Source organism: Triticum aestivum, chromosome 4D (assembly GCF_018294505.1).
Source record: "Triticum aestivum cultivar Chinese Spring chromosome 4D, IWGSC CS RefSeq v2.1, whole genome shotgun sequence".
NCBI lineage: Eukaryota > Viridiplantae > Streptophyta > Magnoliopsida > Poales > Poaceae > Triticum > Triticum aestivum.
Genome location: NC_057805.1, coordinates 497,374,387 through 497,390,809, shown reverse-complemented (window position 1 = coordinate 497,390,809; position 16,423 = coordinate 497,374,387). Strand labels below are relative to the sequence as shown.

Below are 16,423 nucleotides of genomic sequence, written 5' to 3'. Positions count from 1 at the left end.
ACTTGCGGTGAACGCTGGGGGCCAGGTCATGCGTGCATAGCTATGGTTCCTTTGCATGTCGTGGAGGAACTGGTGGGTCTGCTGACACCACCAACAACGCCAAAATCACCCGGGTCTCAGGGGACATCTGAAGATGATCTTTGCCTCCTGTCCGCGGCTGCCATTGCAGGAACAGAAGCACCTAAAGCCTTCAGAATGCTGGGCAAGATGAATGGCAAGACCTTACTGATGCTGGTTGATTCGGGTTCTTCTCATAGCTTCATCAACTCAGAGATTGCAAACAATTGGCCTGGAGTGCAGCCTATGGCCAAGAAACTGAGAGTAAAGGTGGCTGATGGTGCTGTGACCACTTGTGACACTGAGCTACCGGACTGCAAGTACCAAATTCAAGGATATCAATTTCGATCAACTCTGAAACTGTTTCCGCTTGGTAGCTATGATGTGATTTTGGGAATGGACTAGCTGGAGTGTCGAGGGCTCATGACTGTCAACTGGGGCAGCAAGTACATGGTTTTCAAACATCAAGGACAGTTTGTTCAGTTACACGGAGTTTCAGCCTCGGTTCAGGAATGTCCACCGATCTCAACCATTGAGTTACAGCTTCTGCACGCTTAGAAATCAGTATGCGAGTGCTGCATTTGTGTTCAGTTAAAACTGATGCTGAGGCTGCCTTAATTCCCAAAGCAGCGACAACTTTATTGGAGGAATTTGCAAAACTGTTTGAAGAGCCTCGCGGATTGCCACCACAGCGGTCCTTCGATCATACAATTGATTTGTTACCTCGAGCGACACCGGTCAACATCAGACCCTATCGGCACAACCCAGCATAGAAAGATGAGATCGAAGCACATGTGGCCGACATGTTAAAGAAGGGGATCATTCAAGTCAGCCGCAGTCCCTTCGCATCCCCTGTGCTGTTGGTGCAGAAAAAAGATGGGGAGTGGCGCTTATGTATCGATTTCCGCCATCTCAATGCTATCACTATCAAAAATAGGTACCCCCTGCCAGTTATTGATGAGGTTTTGGATGAATTACAAGGAGCCAAATGGTTCACAAGTCTGGATTTGTGCTCGGGATATCATCCGATCCGCATGAGACCTTCGGATGAAGCAAAAACGGCTTTTCAAACACATCACAGTCACTTTGAGTTTAAGGTGATGCCGTCTGGAGTAACAGGAGGGCCAGCAACTTTCCAAGGGGGAATGAACGTCATGCTGAAGCCACATTTGCAAAAAGGGGTTCTAGTCTTTATTGATGACATTCTAATGTACAACATCACATTGGAAGATCACATTTAGTTGATACGATCAGTGTTCCAGATTCTGAAAGAGAATCAAATGAAGGTTAAGAGAAGCAAGTGTGTGTTTGCCTGCAATCAACTGTGGTACCTGGGGCATGTCATCAGTGAAGAAGGTGTGAGAACTGATCCGGCTAACATCGATAAGGTGCGAGACTGGCCAAGCCCGCAATCAGCCAAAGAGGTGCGCCAATTCCATGGCTTGGCAGGATATTACCGAAAGTTTGTGAGGCACTTTGGCATTATTAGTCGACCTCTGACGGAGTTGCTTAAGAAAGGGGTGGTCTTTCAATGGACACCACAACATGAAGAGTCTTTCCAAGCGCTGAAAATGGCACTGACCACTGCACCGGTCCTTGCATTGCCCAACTTTTCGAAACCCTTTGTGGTCGAAACTGATGCCTCGGACCGTGGAATTGGTGCAGTTCTAATGCAGGATCACCACCCAATTGCATTCTTAAGCAAATCCTTGGGGCCAAAACTGCGATCTCTCTCCACTTATGAAAAAGAAAGTTTGGCAGTGCTCATGGCAGTTGAGTGATGGCGATCATATCTGTTGACCAATGAGTTTATCATCCGAACGGACCACCGCAATCTTGCATATTTGGATGAGCAGCGACTGACCACTCCATGGCAGTAGAAGGAAATGACAAAGCTACTTGGGCTGCACTACCGAATCGAGTACCGAAAGGGGGCACTGAACCAGGCAGCGGATGCACTGTCACGCCACCCGGACGTGGTTGCGTGCGCCATCTCAGTCTGTGTGCCGCGGTGGCTAGATGAGGTGAAGCAAGGTTATGCCCAGGACTTTAAATGCACAAACATGTTATCATCTACGGGGGCAGGAGCACCTCTGGTTGACCCCTTTAAAGTGCAGGATGGCCTTATTCGCTATAAAGGGCGTGTGTGGATAAGTAACAACATAGCAGTCCAGCAGAGAATATTGTAGGAGCTCCACTCTGGTGCTTTGGGAGGGCATTCGGGGATCGAAGCAACTTGCAGTTGTGTCAAACAGCACTTTGCATGGCCGCAACTCAAGAGGACGGTGAAGGCCTACATCTCGGAGTGTTCAGTGTGTAAACAAGCAAAACCGGAGCATGTGAAGTATCCCGGCTTACTGCAGCCTTTACCAGTGCCCAAGCAAGCATGGGAGATGGTCACCTTGGATTTCGTTGAAGGACTGCCAACCTTGAAAGGATTCAACTCTATCCTGGTAGTGGTGGACAAGCTCACCTGTTATTCTCATTTCATACCACTTCGACATCCCTTCTCGGCGCTGCAAGTAGCTAAAGCCTCTATGGATAATGTCTTCAAATTGCACGGACCTCCAGAGGCAATGGTTTCCGACCGTGACCGAATCTTCACCAGCAAGGTATGGCAAGAACTTTGCAAGCTCACTCACATCAAACTGAACATCTCCTCTGCTCGACACCCGCAAACGGATGGCACAACGGAACGTGTGAACCAGTGTATGGAGTTGTACCTCAGATGCTTCGTGCACAACTGCCCAAACAAGTGGGTCGAGTGGATTTCCTTGGCAGAATTCTGGTACAATACCTCGTATAACTCTACTCTCAAGTGGACTTCGTTCGAGGTGTTGTATGGCCACAAGCCGAGATTCTTCGGTATCACTAATGTGGCTGATTGGGTGTTGTATGGCCACAAGTTCGAGGTGACAGATTTAGCCTAGTGGACTCGGGACAGGGCTGCCATGGTGGCCTTGTTACGGTAGCATCTCAACAGAGCCCGGCAAAGTATGAAGGAGAAAGCTGATCAGCATCGCTCGGACATGACGTTTGCAGTCCACGATTGGGTGTATTTGAAGCTGCAGCCATATGCACAGTCCTCGGTGGCGGCAAGAGCTAATCATAAACTAGCTTTTCGTTACATTGGACCGTTTCAGGTACTCCAACGAGTGGGCGAGGTGGTGTACAGGCTGGCATTGCCGGAGCAAGCTTGGATCCATCTGGTCATTCATGTCTCTCAGCTGCGGGCGGCAGTCCCCCCTTCAACAGCGATCATGCCGGAGCTGCCGACGTTGGATGAAGATTTGCTACAATTCCAGGTGCCAATGACAATTCTTCAATGACGCAAAGTGCAGCGGGGCGCACTACAAGTCGATCAGGTACTCCTACAGTGGTCTGGCTTTCCTCCGTCGCTGGCATCCTGGGAAGATGCAATTCCCTTGCAGGCGCGTTTCCCTCTGTCGTTGGCTTGGGGACAAGCCAAAACTAAAGGGGGAGGGAATGTCACGGGAACTACCATGGCGGACCCCAAGGCCGACTCCAATACAACCCAGACCAGGCCCAGGCGGGAGAAGAGGCCCAGCTCGCGTTTCGCTGGACCGACCTGGAGCAAGTGAACCCATATATGTATCAGGAATGGCTGAGTTTTAGGGTATCGATGGATCAGAGAACTGGCGGCGCCATTGGACGATGTATCCTTCCTCCCACCCCTGGCTCTAATTCCCGGGGAAGACTTGTATGAGATCTCACATTAGGTGAGATCATGAGATCAACCCTAAAAATTCATATTTAGACATTTCAGAAAAATCTGAAATTATTTGACAACATTCATGTGAGGTATGTCTACAACTGCAAAAAAAATTCAGCTCAAAACTCGAAGTATATTTGGAGATTCAAAAAAGACAAATTTAGATGTGAATAGTGGCAGCTTTGGGTGAAACACTATTCACGTCAGTTTTGTCTTTTTTGTTTCTATTAATCTAGGTTGAATTAGGAGCTGAAACTTTTTGAGGTTGAACATCAATGGTTGATATGTGTCTACAATTTTATTAAGAATGTTTGAACGTGTAGATTTTTTTAAAATAATTCGATCACATTGATCTCACCTAATATGAGATCTCACATAAGTCTTCCCATTCCTAATACATATATGGGTTCACTTGCTCCAGGTCGGTCCAGCGAAACGCGAGCTGGGTCTCTTCTCCCGCCTGGGCCTGGTCTAGGCTGTATTGGAGTCGGCCTTGGGGTCCGCCACAGTAGTTCCGGTGACATTCCCTCCCCTTTTAGTTTTGGCCCATTCTTGCTGATTCAACCCTAGCTATCAATTTGTCCTCTTGACTTGACTTGGTAATCGAGTGATAGATCGAGAGATTTCAACCCAGGACCGTATCAGAAACCTACCCCCCACCACCCAGAACGCGGCGAGTTGGCAGACCACGCTGGAACGCCCATCTCACGCACTCAAACCATATTGTCAAATCAATGCACACCCCCTCAAATCAGCGCGGCGCCCGCTGAGTAGTAAAGCCGAACAGCCCGCCCGCCTGTCCGCACTCGATTCGCGAGATGCGTCCAAGGCACACGACAACCATGCGTTTATATACTTGTACCAAAATCGGCGTTGAATGATCGATCTCAAGCGGCTACCGGAATCGCTTGTCTCTACATCAGTAATAATGCTGCAATAATAGATGTGTAGGGTGGCCGTCGAACATGAGGGCACTACGGCAAGCATGCAGCCTCTGACGTGACAGAAAGTGGTTAGGACCATGAAGAGCACGCGGTCCATGGCAGTGGAGCGTCACAGAGCATGTGCAGTGAGCGTGATGGGTTGAAACAACAGCGGCCCCCGTGTCCGTGCAGAAAATGAAAGAAGGCACATCTTCAAACACATTTTCTACATTTCAAAAAAATGGAAAAAAAATGTATACATTTCATGAATATATATGTTTATATGTGCCAAATTTTTGTATAAATAGCAAATAACGGTATTATTGGATGAAACATTACTGACGCGTTACTGGCCAATCAGGCCCGCGCGGAAAGAAACTGGGTTATTTGGTTGCCTGTATTGACTCTTTGGCCCGATGGCACAGAAATCAATAGTTTCTAGCAAGGCAGGTTGAGTCGATGCACATCGAACTTGCGTGGTGGGTCCACTTGCACAAGAAGATCTGAGCGGATGCGAGAGAGTATACATGATGTACGTGATTTGTTCTTTTACCTTTGTATGTGATTTGTTCTTTTACCTTCATTAGTCTCTTTTCCTTTGTTTCGTAATATCTATACAACGGTATGTTGATTTGAGATAAACTCTACGCAAAAAAGATGCACATCAATGTTATGATTTCATTTAGGTGATTGGCTCGTAGTTTCGTCGGCCGTAAATGTTCAACTTCGTGTTGATGTTTGGAGCTTTTTTGAACGAATTTTGTCAAATTCATCACGCACGGTCGATCGTTTGATATTTTTTTTACCAATACCTTCGTCTCGCAGTTTTCACACGACTTTTATGTTGCATATTTTCTATTTGGACGATTGTAGACAAGTAGATCTACCTCTTTCTCGTGGACTGTATATATGCTTATGTGTACTATGTTTAGTGATAGTCCTTAATCTTCATCATCCCTTTGTTCCTTTCGCCTTCTTTCGTGCATCATGCTACACTGACGCCATTGCTAGCGCCGTTCTTCTCGGTCTCCTCTCTCGCGTCCTGCTACACTGGCACCACCGCTGGCGTTGTTCCTCTCGGCCTCCTCATCCGCGTCGTGCTACACTGACGCAGCCATGGCGCGTGCACTGCATTTCTGCTCCCCCATCCTCTGCCTCAGCACTCTCCTATTAGTCCCTCCGCACAGACTTCCGCAATGGCGATGACACTAGCAATTGGTTCACCGCGCTGCCAACGGAATCGCTCGCTCGCGACTCCATGTTGGTCGTGTCGGCCGCGGCGCCTCGGCCATCGTCCACTGCAGACACGGAGGCACTCTAGTGTAACTCCGTGTTTTATGTCTTATGTGTAGCTGGTAACTGTTAATCATATCCAGTGTATGCAAACAAGCACCACCGTGTAGTTGCATCAGCCAGCCAATGCACCCAACCAAATGCCAGTCAAAATTGCTCTCCAACGTGGATATGCATTTATAGTTAAGAAGTGATTTTTTTACTTCTAAATGTATTTTTTTTTCCAAAACGCTCTCCCTGAAGCGCATCATATAAAACACCGCATGCGTGATTGATTGCCTTGCCACACTGTGTACGTACTCCATATCCACTCCCAGGCTGATTTGTGACATGGGCATGGAGACGGGCGACGGGCTCGATCTGAGCTTGTCTCTGCGCCAGTACTCGCCACCGAAGTTCCAGCGGGTGTTCTCCTGTTGCTATTGCCCCCGCAAGTTCAGGACCTGGCAGGCGCTCGGCGGCCACCAGAACGGGCACAAGCTGCAGCGCGACCTGGCCAGGGAGGCCACGGCGGTGGAAGAGCTTGGTAAGGCCGCCGTCGATGACCACAGCGCTCCGCCGCGCTACGGCGCCCACGCGTGGGGAGCAGGAGGGAGGATCCACCCTCGTCGACATCGCCAGCAGGGCACGGGTACTGGTTCGGGAGCAGCCTCCTCCGGGACAAGAAGAGGCAACCAAGAGCTCGCGGAAGAGGCTATTGACCTGTCCCTGAAGCTATGATCGATCCATCCATGCAGTACCTAGTTCCTCTGTTCCATTAGTTTCATTTCTTGTCTTGTGTTTCTGCTATCACTTAATTACCAGCTAGGTTAAATACTTATGCTGGCTGGCTCTTGATTTGGGCTTGACACTGTACTTGCTCGATCTTCAGATATCTCCAATTCTCCATGCATGCATGGATTGTTACTTTGTTAGTTAAGTCGCTACACTCATCTGAATCTTTGTCTGTAAATGCTTGCAGTAATCTACTTCTGGTCCGTCGCCTGTGAATAACTAAATTTTCGGTCCTGGCCGATAATTTCTTGTTGTTTGTCTCCCTCATGAGCATAGCGCATCAATCGGCGGCCAGCTTCGACCGGGCAACACTAGCTTGGGTCCCATGCTAACCATGGCCGACTTGTAGGTAGCTTACCAAGCTGGCCGCTTGCTTACCATGGCCGACCTGGATGCACCAGTCAAGCTGATGCGGTGATGCCAGCCGGCGGGGTATACAATGCATGTCTTCATAAGCCAAATTTGGCGTAGCACCTCTGTGCGCACCCGAGCTGGTGGCCGGGCAAAAGCCGCGTCTGTAGCAAAATCGGCCGAGCTGCTTATCTGCTGCGGCCTCAGCACCATCCAGGATGGCAAGGATGTCACCGCTGCGGCGCTGGACACCTTCACCGAGCGTTTCAAGGAGCAGCTGCTGGCCACGGCTGTCGAAAATGAGCTCGTCGACCACGGAGGTGAACATGCTTTGGATCATGAGTTTGCGAATGATGGAGCTGTGTCGCAGCCATGGTTTTGGTTACCGGGCGGTAAATTCTGGCGCCAGGTAACCGCATTTCCCGCTCCCCCACGATAATTATGTATACCGAGCAGAAAATTTGGAGCTTTTTGAATTTTTTGAATTTAAACTGCTAACGTATAGTTAAATAAGGTATATCTCTAAATGAAACACATGCTTACTTGCGTCATAGTGGTAAGGATCTTCAACCAGCAACGGCAAGCCATGTGTTCCAGGACATCCAGCCGCACTTTTTCCTTTTTGATTTTCGAAGAATGCACGCCTCACTGTCTGCTGTAATTTTTCTTTTCGAGGAATATGCTGTAATTTCTTAAAAAACGAGGGTGCAAGGGTCGAACTCGCAACCTGCAATTGCGTGGCAGTGGAGCAGACGTGTTACCGCTGAGCTAGTACTAGTCAACGAAAAAAATAGCGTGCTAAAAAATATAGCGTGGCCCTTCTTTAAATGCTACACAAATTATAACGCGCTAATAGCGTGCTATATTTCAGAATAGCGTTTGCAAAAAAATGCCAAATATATCCAGAAATAAAGTATTTCAGTAACTTCAGACAACATCATAGAGAGACATAATCTAGCCATAGATAGGAAGCATAAATTTTAAACTGAATCTCAAACTTTAGTCAATCTATTCAACATATAAACTCTGAACATTGAGCACCGAGCCTACATCTACCATGCAGTAACCACCAAATAAACCTGCGTTGGCCTACATCTACTTTGAACGCTATAACGCTACACGCTACAACGTTATAGCGGCCTGTAGCGCGTTAATTACGTGAATAGCGCCGTAGCGGCCGAATTTGCTAAAATATAGCGTTTTCTTTCCGAATACGCTATAACGGCGCTATAACGCGGTTATAGCGCGCTATTTTTTTCGTTGGTACTAGTGCAGCTATTACTTTCGTGTTCAAAACTTATGTATTTTTGTCTTAAAAATTTGAGAATTCAAAGTTTGATCTTAAATTTCGCTCATTTTTTTTGGTATTTCGTGATTACCATGGAAACCGAGTTTACCGTCGTCCCTTGAGAAAAATGTTCCATTCGGAATCCAAAACCTTGCTCGCAGCCCTGCGGTTGTGGCCGTCTGATGTGCTTCTAGTGGCGCTGGGTCCCAAGGCGTCCCATGTTAGCACAACATGTTCATGCTCCAGGGTGCTGTAATAGTAGTAGCTGTTATTTTGGTGTTGTTATTATTGGTTTCTTCACGGCCAAAGTGTTGGCTGGATGCATCACCGCTGGCAGCTTGCCATGTACGAGGGCCCTGTGTGTTTCCATATGGTCGAACAACAAAGGTTCCTAAGCTGGAATGTCAGGGCCGGGCATAAATTATTCAGATCGTGGTACTACTGTCAAAGAAACCATCGCGGCATCCTCCTGTCATATCGTCTGTCTGGAGGAGACGAAACTTGAAGGAGGGATTGTTCTGCTGTGGTATGGCAAGATGGTTGATGTGTCCAATATTACAACCACAACCTACTGTTTATCAGCTATGCTGCACAGTACAGACTCGGTGGTGAACTTCAAGATTACTTCAGTGTATGGGCCTACAATATCCTCTCGTAAAGACGCTTTCTTTGCCGAGCTTCTCGCCCAAAAACCCTCGCGGGGTGATGTCGCTCGCTGTGGGTGATTTCAACCAAATTTACCGGGCATGAGAGAAGAACAAGCGCAATGTCAACTGAAGTAGAATCAATCATTTGGAGGCGATGTTGAAAGGCTGCAAGTTCAAGAAACTCCACCTGCAATGTAGACAGTTCACGATTGGTGGAGGAGCGGGACACAGGGCAGATACTCGGTTTGAATTCTGTACGGCTCTCCTCCGGGCGACCGTTGTGGCGACTTGCTCCTCGCCGCCGCGCGCGCGTGCTGGGTGGGATGGCCGCCTCTGCCATGGCCGGCCCTCCCCCCCCCCCCCCGGGTCTGGAGGTAGCTGCCGGCGGCGGGCCGTCCCTGTGCGGCGGCTCGTTGCCGGTATCTTGGGCAGATCTGGCCGGCGAGGAGGAGGCGGAAGGTGGTGTTGTGGAGCATCCGATGCGACGCGCTCCGCCGCTGTTGGGGGAGTTCCTTGACGCGGCCAACTTTGTGCGGTGGTCCGGTAGGTCGGATGCTCGCCGCGGTCGGTCGGGTCGGACGCCGGCGCCTCGCCGTGCCCGTCCCCTGCTTTCCCCTGCCTCCGCGTTGGCCCGGACTGCCCCCGCCCTTGCCCCGGAGGCTGGTCTGTCTGAGCCCTCCCCTGGCCTGGCCTTGGCCGTGGTTGAGCAATTAGGCTGGGCCATGGCCGGGCTGGTGGCCGGGGATGAGGCCGTGCCGTCGTTGCCACCGTCGGCGGCGCCCTCCCCTGCGAGGGTGCCCTGGTCGGGTCCGGCTCGTGCAGCTCGATTGCGTGGGCCATTGGATGCCTGTGGTGTGGTGGGCCGTGGCGACGTGTGGGCCGGCCTGCGGGGACGTGGGCGGGCGGCTCGGTTGTGCGGTGGGCTGACGGCCCAGGAGGTGTCGGCCGCTGCCAGCCGGGCCCATCTGGCGCTGGAGGAGGCAAATCGGGCGTGGCGGCTTGCCCCGGCTGATCCTACCAGTTGGATTTGGATCCAACGGGGGGATCAGATCCCCGCCTGGGAGCGCCGGCTTCTAGAGTTGAGGTCGGGCGATGGGGGCGGTTTGCCCGTTCGCTTCCACGCCGCCCCCTCCCGCCGCCGGTCGCATCTACCCCCTCGCCCTGTCTTCGCCGCCAGTCTCCGCCCCCTCTCCTCCGGTTTCCTGGCAGCTGCTCTTGTCCCGCGTTCGTACCGGGACGTGTTGATGACGCGGGAGGCCACGGACGGACAGCCGAGGCCCAAGCGCCCCTTCGAGCCTGCTCAAGCTCGGTCTGGGTCCGACGCGGGCTGGTCTAGCCGCTCCCTGCGACGTACAGCGGCACTTCGCTCCAGCGTCCTCCCTCCCACGCGACCCGGTTAGCGAGCCGCTCCTGCCGCTGCCTGGCTCCCCGGGTGATGCTCGACGCCGGGAGGAGGAGTGCAGGCTGGATGCTGACTTGGCTCGGGAAGAAACCCTCCGGGCTGAGCTGGAGTCCCGGCCGCCGCCGACGGCTCGTTCGCGGGAGGAACTGCCTCCCTGGTCAGCTGTTCCTCGGCGTGCGGCTCCGCGTACCTCGGAGGGCGACTGGCGGCGCCGTGACTCGGGTCGGTCTGACCCGGTCACCTCGCGTGGTGGGTCTTCCAAGCGGGGCGAGCGTCGGGTGGAGGTTTGGGCGGGATGTGCGTGTCTTGGAGTCTTCGCGTCGGGACCACCGGAGGCCCTCGCGTGACGGTATTCCCGAGCAGCGCCGTGAGGATGCTCGCTCAGGACGGCCTGCTTCTCCGCGTCGGCCCCTTGATGCTCCGGGTGCCGCGGTTCCGTCAAAGAAGGAGAAGAAGTACAAGAAGAAGAAGACTCTGGCGGTGACTGACTCCTCCACTCCTGTGGGTGCACCGGAGCAGGCGGCTCCGGCGGAGGCTATTCCTCGTGTCGGTCGCCCCAGGTCTAGGGAAAAGACGATGTGCATCAACTGTGGCTGTGCGGGCCACTTCCGTTCAGAGTGCGAGGCACCTCCCCGATGTCCCACGACCCTTGCCTTTTTAGGCTACGGGACTGAGGGGGTGGCTTCTACTACGTGGACGCTAAGATCGAGGAGGAGGCGGTGCGTCCGCACCTTGCGACGGTCACCCTGGCTCCTGAGCAGGTCTTGCCGTCGGGGGTGGTGATCTCGGCTGACCTCATCCAGGCTAAGGTCGCCGCCTACATCGGGGACTTCCGCAACTCTGACTTCTCCTGGGAGGTGACTGAGACGACACCCCTCATCTTCTCGGCCCCCTTCCCCTCCGCCGAGCTGCTCCGCGTGTGTTCCCACGACTTCGTTCGTTGCCCCATCAACAAGTTCCTGATCTCCGTTCGTGCTGCTGCTGCGGAGCCTGATCCTGTGCCTCCTCTGGAGCAGGTGTGGGTCCTTGTTTACGGCTTGCCTAGAGGTGGCAGGTCGGCACCGAGGGGTGGCAAGCTTGCGCACATCCTCAAGGCGATCTCTGAGCCTGTGGGCAAGCTAGTGTCTGCTGACCTGGCGTCCTTTGAGGACGATGGCCCTGCCCGCCTTGAGATCATCTGCCCCGCTCCGGCAGAGATTGATGGTCTGTCCCTGGTGTTCTACTTCAGCAAGAAAGGAAAGTGCCTCACCTTCGAGCTTGCACTACAAAAAAAAGACACATCCGTGACATTTTGGGCCGAACGAATTTTTTTTCTGTCATACATATGACGATAATTGTGACAAAACCCGGTATCATCATAGATGTGGTGGGCTCCTACTTCTATGACAAAAAATCATGACAGAAAATGGGCTTTTCGTCCTGGGCGGGCCGGAGACGCAGCTGCATGACATTCTTTGGGCCGTCCATGACGGAAAAAACCGTGGTAGAAGTGAGGGGGAGGAAAATTTCGGGGAGTTCCCGGTTACGGTGGGAGGTCGGGGGTGAGCGATGCGCGTTTCTCTCGTACACGTACGCGCGTGTGTGCGAGGCGTTGGCTCTAACTGAACCCGAGCGAGGCGTTGGGCTCTAACTGAACCCGAGCGATTGCACTGCAGGCTACGCGTTACTGAACCCGATCGATCGATCGATGGCTGTTAACTGAACCCAATCGAGCGATTCCTTCGCTACTGCTGCTAACTGAAGCCGATCGATTGGATGAACAGTGAGCGTTGCGGGGGGGGGGGGGGTCGGATGAACAGTGAGCGGTGGCGTTGCCTCTGGATGAACAGGACCCCGTGGTGTGGAGGGCTGGATGAACAGTAGACGGTGGAGGGGTGCCCGTGGAGGGGTGGTTGAACAGGACCCCGTGGTGTGGAGGGCTGGATGAACAGTAGACGGTGGAGGGGTGCCCGTGGAGGGGTGGTTGAACAATAGCCGGTGGAGTAGCGCGCGGTGGAGGCTGGATGAACAGGAGCCCGTGGAGGCTGGAGGAGGTCGACGGTGGAGATGAACAGTATCCCGTGGAGTCCCGTTTTGCCGTACGCCACGCCCCTCCCGATGAACAGGACCTCCGTTTCGACCGTAGGAGGTCCGTTTCGTCCGTTTTGCGGTACGCCACACCCCTCCCGATCAACAGGACCCCCGTTTCGACCGTATGAGGTCCGTTTCGTCCGTTTTGCGGTACGCCACACCCCTCCCGATCAACAGGACCCCCGTTACGACCGTAGGAGGTCCGTTTCCTCCGTTTTGCAGTACGCCACACCCCTCCCGATCAACAGGACCCCGTTCCGAACGTAGGAGGTCCGTTTCCTCCGTTTTGCGGTACGCCAGGCCTCGTTTCCATCGCCTGTTCCGTCCAAGCCCTCCCGCTGAACACGACCACGCATTCCGTTCCGACCCAGCCGGTTGGCTCCCACGCATTCCGTTGCCTCCCGATGAACACGACGCATTCCGTTGCCTCCCCATGAACACGACGCATTCCGTTGCCTCCCCATGAACACGACGCATTCCGTTGCCTCCCCATGAACACGACGACGACGCTGTTTCTCCGTTCTGACCCAGCCATGTACACGAGCCCTGGCCGTACGTATGCGCGAGTAGGCGTTTGAGACCCCGCCCGTATGTACACATACGTGGCCGTATTTTCTTTCATGCACCCTGGCCGCTGTACGTACGTGTACATGCTACGTGCACGCCTCTACTACGACACGTGCGCGCCTCTACATCCACCAGTATATATGTACGTACACGTTCCCGACCAAAATGACAACGCTACGTACGCTTCGACCAGGTGGGTCCCGACTGTCAGGCACTTCCTTGCGTGCGAAGATGTAGCTGGTGGGTCCCAGCAGTCAAGGGGGAAATGTTTTTTTTACGAAATACGTTGGCGCGTCCAGTGGGTCCCCGCTGTCAGGTGGAGGAATAATTATTTTGCACGTAATAAGGAGGCACTTCCTTGCTGCGGCCGTGGACCCAGCTGTCAGCCTCTCCACATACAGTCCTCGTCCGATGGAAGCCGTTCCTTGACCATGTTGACCACGCCGCGCCGAGAGCACCAGTGCGGTGGACGACGGCGAGGCCTAGGAAGGGAACGACGCGGAGCCGGGGAAGACGCGGCAGTGGATGCCCACGCGTAGAGAAGTACGAGGGTTCACTGGTTCGCTGCGGTGTGAGGCTGCCGTCGCCGCAGAATAACAGGGGGTGTGGTGAGTAGAGGGATGGCCTGGCCAGCGGTGGGAGTAGTAGGGGGCGGTGAGGTCTTCGCGGCATCGCAGCCAGCCACGGGAGGCAGGAGCACGAGGCATGACCGGCGCTGGTTTGGGCGGCTGGAGCAAGAAGAACAGAGGTTGAAGAAGCACTACGGCCGTTGGATGGACATCGTACGGTCACTGGAGCTAGAATCGTGCATATTGACTAAGTTGACAAAGCCCTCCGTCCCCGTCTACTTAGTAGGCCCACAAGTCAGCCTGCCACTATACTGGGTTCCAGCTAACAGGGGGAGTATTCATTGTTTGTGCATGATAAGGAGGCACTTCCTTGCATGCGAAGATATAGCTGGTGGGTCTGAGCTGTCAGCGGCGGTAACTTTTTTTCGCGAAATACAGAGGCCCTTTCGGTGGGTCCCTGATGTTAGGTGGAGGAATCATTATTTTGCGCGTAATAAGGAGGCATTTCCTTGCGTGCGGTCGTGGACCCAGCTGTCGGCCTCTCCACGTACAGTTCACTTCATATGCATGTCGGTCGTTGACCACGTTGACCAGGCCGTGCCGAGAGCACCAGGGCGGTGGACGACGGCGAGGCCTAGGAAGGGAACGACATGGAGGCAGAGAAGACTCGGCAGTTGTTTCCCACGCGGAGGGGAGTACGACTGTACGAGGGTTTACTGGTTCGTCTGCCGTCGCCGGAGAATAACAGCAGGTGTGGGTGAGTAGAGGGATGGCTAGGCCAGCGATGGGAGTACGGTGGGGCGGTGAGGCCTGCGCGGCAGCAGAGCTGGCCGCGGGGAGGAGGGAGCAGGCAGTCCCGTCGGCGCTTGTTTGAGCGGCTAGAGCAGGAAGAGCAGAGATTGAAGAAGCACGACGGCCGTTGGATGGCCATCCAACAGTCACTGCTTGTGTGTCAACCTTTTTTTAGGAAAACCTCAAATCTGTGGAAAACAACATACAGCCCATCTGTCATTATTTCTAATAATTTACAGCCCATTTGCTAATTATTAAGGTTTTTTTTGGAGCCCATATTCTTTTTGTTAGCATTACAGCCCATATTGTGGCCACGATTAAAAAATTATATGAAATTTTGCATATTTCGGTGCGGTCCGAACTGTTTCTAACCCCGAAATTTCGACTCACATTCAAACTGATTTTAAAAATAAATATATATCAATATAAAATCCAACAAATTCTCCACGCATAAAAATTAATGTAATTTGAAATCTCGAAATAAAGAAAAGATATTTGAAACTAATTGCCGGTTTGATGTGTTTTAAAAATGTACAACCCATTTCTCATTACTGATGGGCCATTTTCTCGGCCAGCCGAATGAAAGCTCTCCTCGTCTTGAAAGATTTGCAGCCCAACAGGCCTGACAAAGCGACTTACTTGGCAAATCACAAAAAAACTGGGCTGTGGCCGTGGACCCAGCTGCCAGCCTCTCCACGTACAGTACTCTTCCGATGGAATATCGTTGACCACGTTGACCACGCCGCGCCGAGAGCACCAAGGCGGTGGACGACGGCGAGGCCTTGGAAGGGGACGACGCGGAGCCGGGGAAGACGCGGAAGTGGATGCCCACGCGGAGAGGAGTACGAGGGTTCACTGGTTCGGCTATGGTGTGAGGCTGTCGTCGCTGCAGGGCCTGGCTAGCGGTGGGAGTAGTAGGGGGCGATGGGGCCTCAACGGCAGCACAGCCGACCACTGGAGGCCGGAGCAGGCGGTCTCCCCGGCGCTGATTTGGGCGGCTGGTGCAAGAACAGCAGCGATTGAAGAAGCAGCAGGACCGTTCGATTCAAATCCAACGGTTACTGCTGCTAGAATCGTTTGTTGACTAAGTTGACAAGCCCTGCGTACGCGTCAACTTAGTAGGCCCACAGGTCAGCCTCCCAACCGCTGCGCCCCAGATGTCAATGGGAGGAATCATTTTTTTCGTGTAATAAGGAGGCAGTTGATTGCGTGCGGCCAGGCCAGCGGAGGGAGTAGGGTGGGCAGGGGAAGCCTGCGTGGCATCACAGCGGGCCACAAGAGGAGGGAGCAGGCAGTCCCGTCGGCACTAGTTGAGGTGGCTGGAGCAGGAAGATCAGAGATTGAAGAAGCACGTCGGCCGTTGGATGGACATCCAACAGTCACTGCTGCTAGAATCGTGTGTTCACTGACAAAGCCTTGCGTAAACAAGTCAGCCTCGAAATCTGTGGCGTGTACAGCCCATTTGCTATTATTTTTATAATTTTTACTCATTTTCTAATTCATATGGAATTTATTGCAGCCCGTTTTCCATTTTTAGAATTGCTGGCCATTTTCTGGTCAGTACCAGGGTCAAAAAATTAACTAAATAAGTGGGAAATTTTGAAAATTCGCAAATTTTTGCTGGGGAACGAAATATTCTTAATCCAAAAATTAATAGCCATACTAAAACAAATTTAAAAATAAATTAGTACTATGTCATGTTAAATCCAATGAAATACGTATAAGATATCAGTGAAGAACAAAAACAAAAAAAGAAACTTATATCCCATTTGCTATAATTTTTTTTGGAATTTTCAACCCCTTTTGATATTACTTTTAACAGACATTGACCATACTCTTAAGCCAGGCTGGAATGCATCCCTCCTCGTCTTGAAAGATTTGCAGCCCAGTAATTCGGAGAAAACAAATAGGCCTAGCTTGGGTATTCTTGAAAAAGAAATACTGGGCTACCTATTTT

General features: G+C 52.4%; 1 protein-coding gene across 1 annotated transcript; it reads left to right on the top strand.

Moving 5' to 3' along the window:
* The first annotated feature begins 6,305 nt into the window (after positions 1-6,305).
* On the top strand, positions 6,306-6,980 carry LOC123100567 (zinc finger protein 2). The gene has a single exon (XM_044522477.1). The coding sequence runs from the start codon at positions 6,337-6,339 to the stop codon at positions 6,724-6,726; it is 390 nt and encodes a 129-aa protein (XP_044378412.1). The 5' UTR covers positions 6,306-6,336; the 3' UTR covers positions 6,727-6,980.
* The last annotated feature ends 9,443 nt before the right edge of the window (positions 6,981-16,423 follow it).

Coding starts and splice junctions, on each gene's coding strand:
- LOC123100567 (XM_044522477.1), top strand. CDS start 6,337: ATGGGCATGGAGACGGGCGACGGGCTCGATCTGAGCTTGTCTCTGCGC.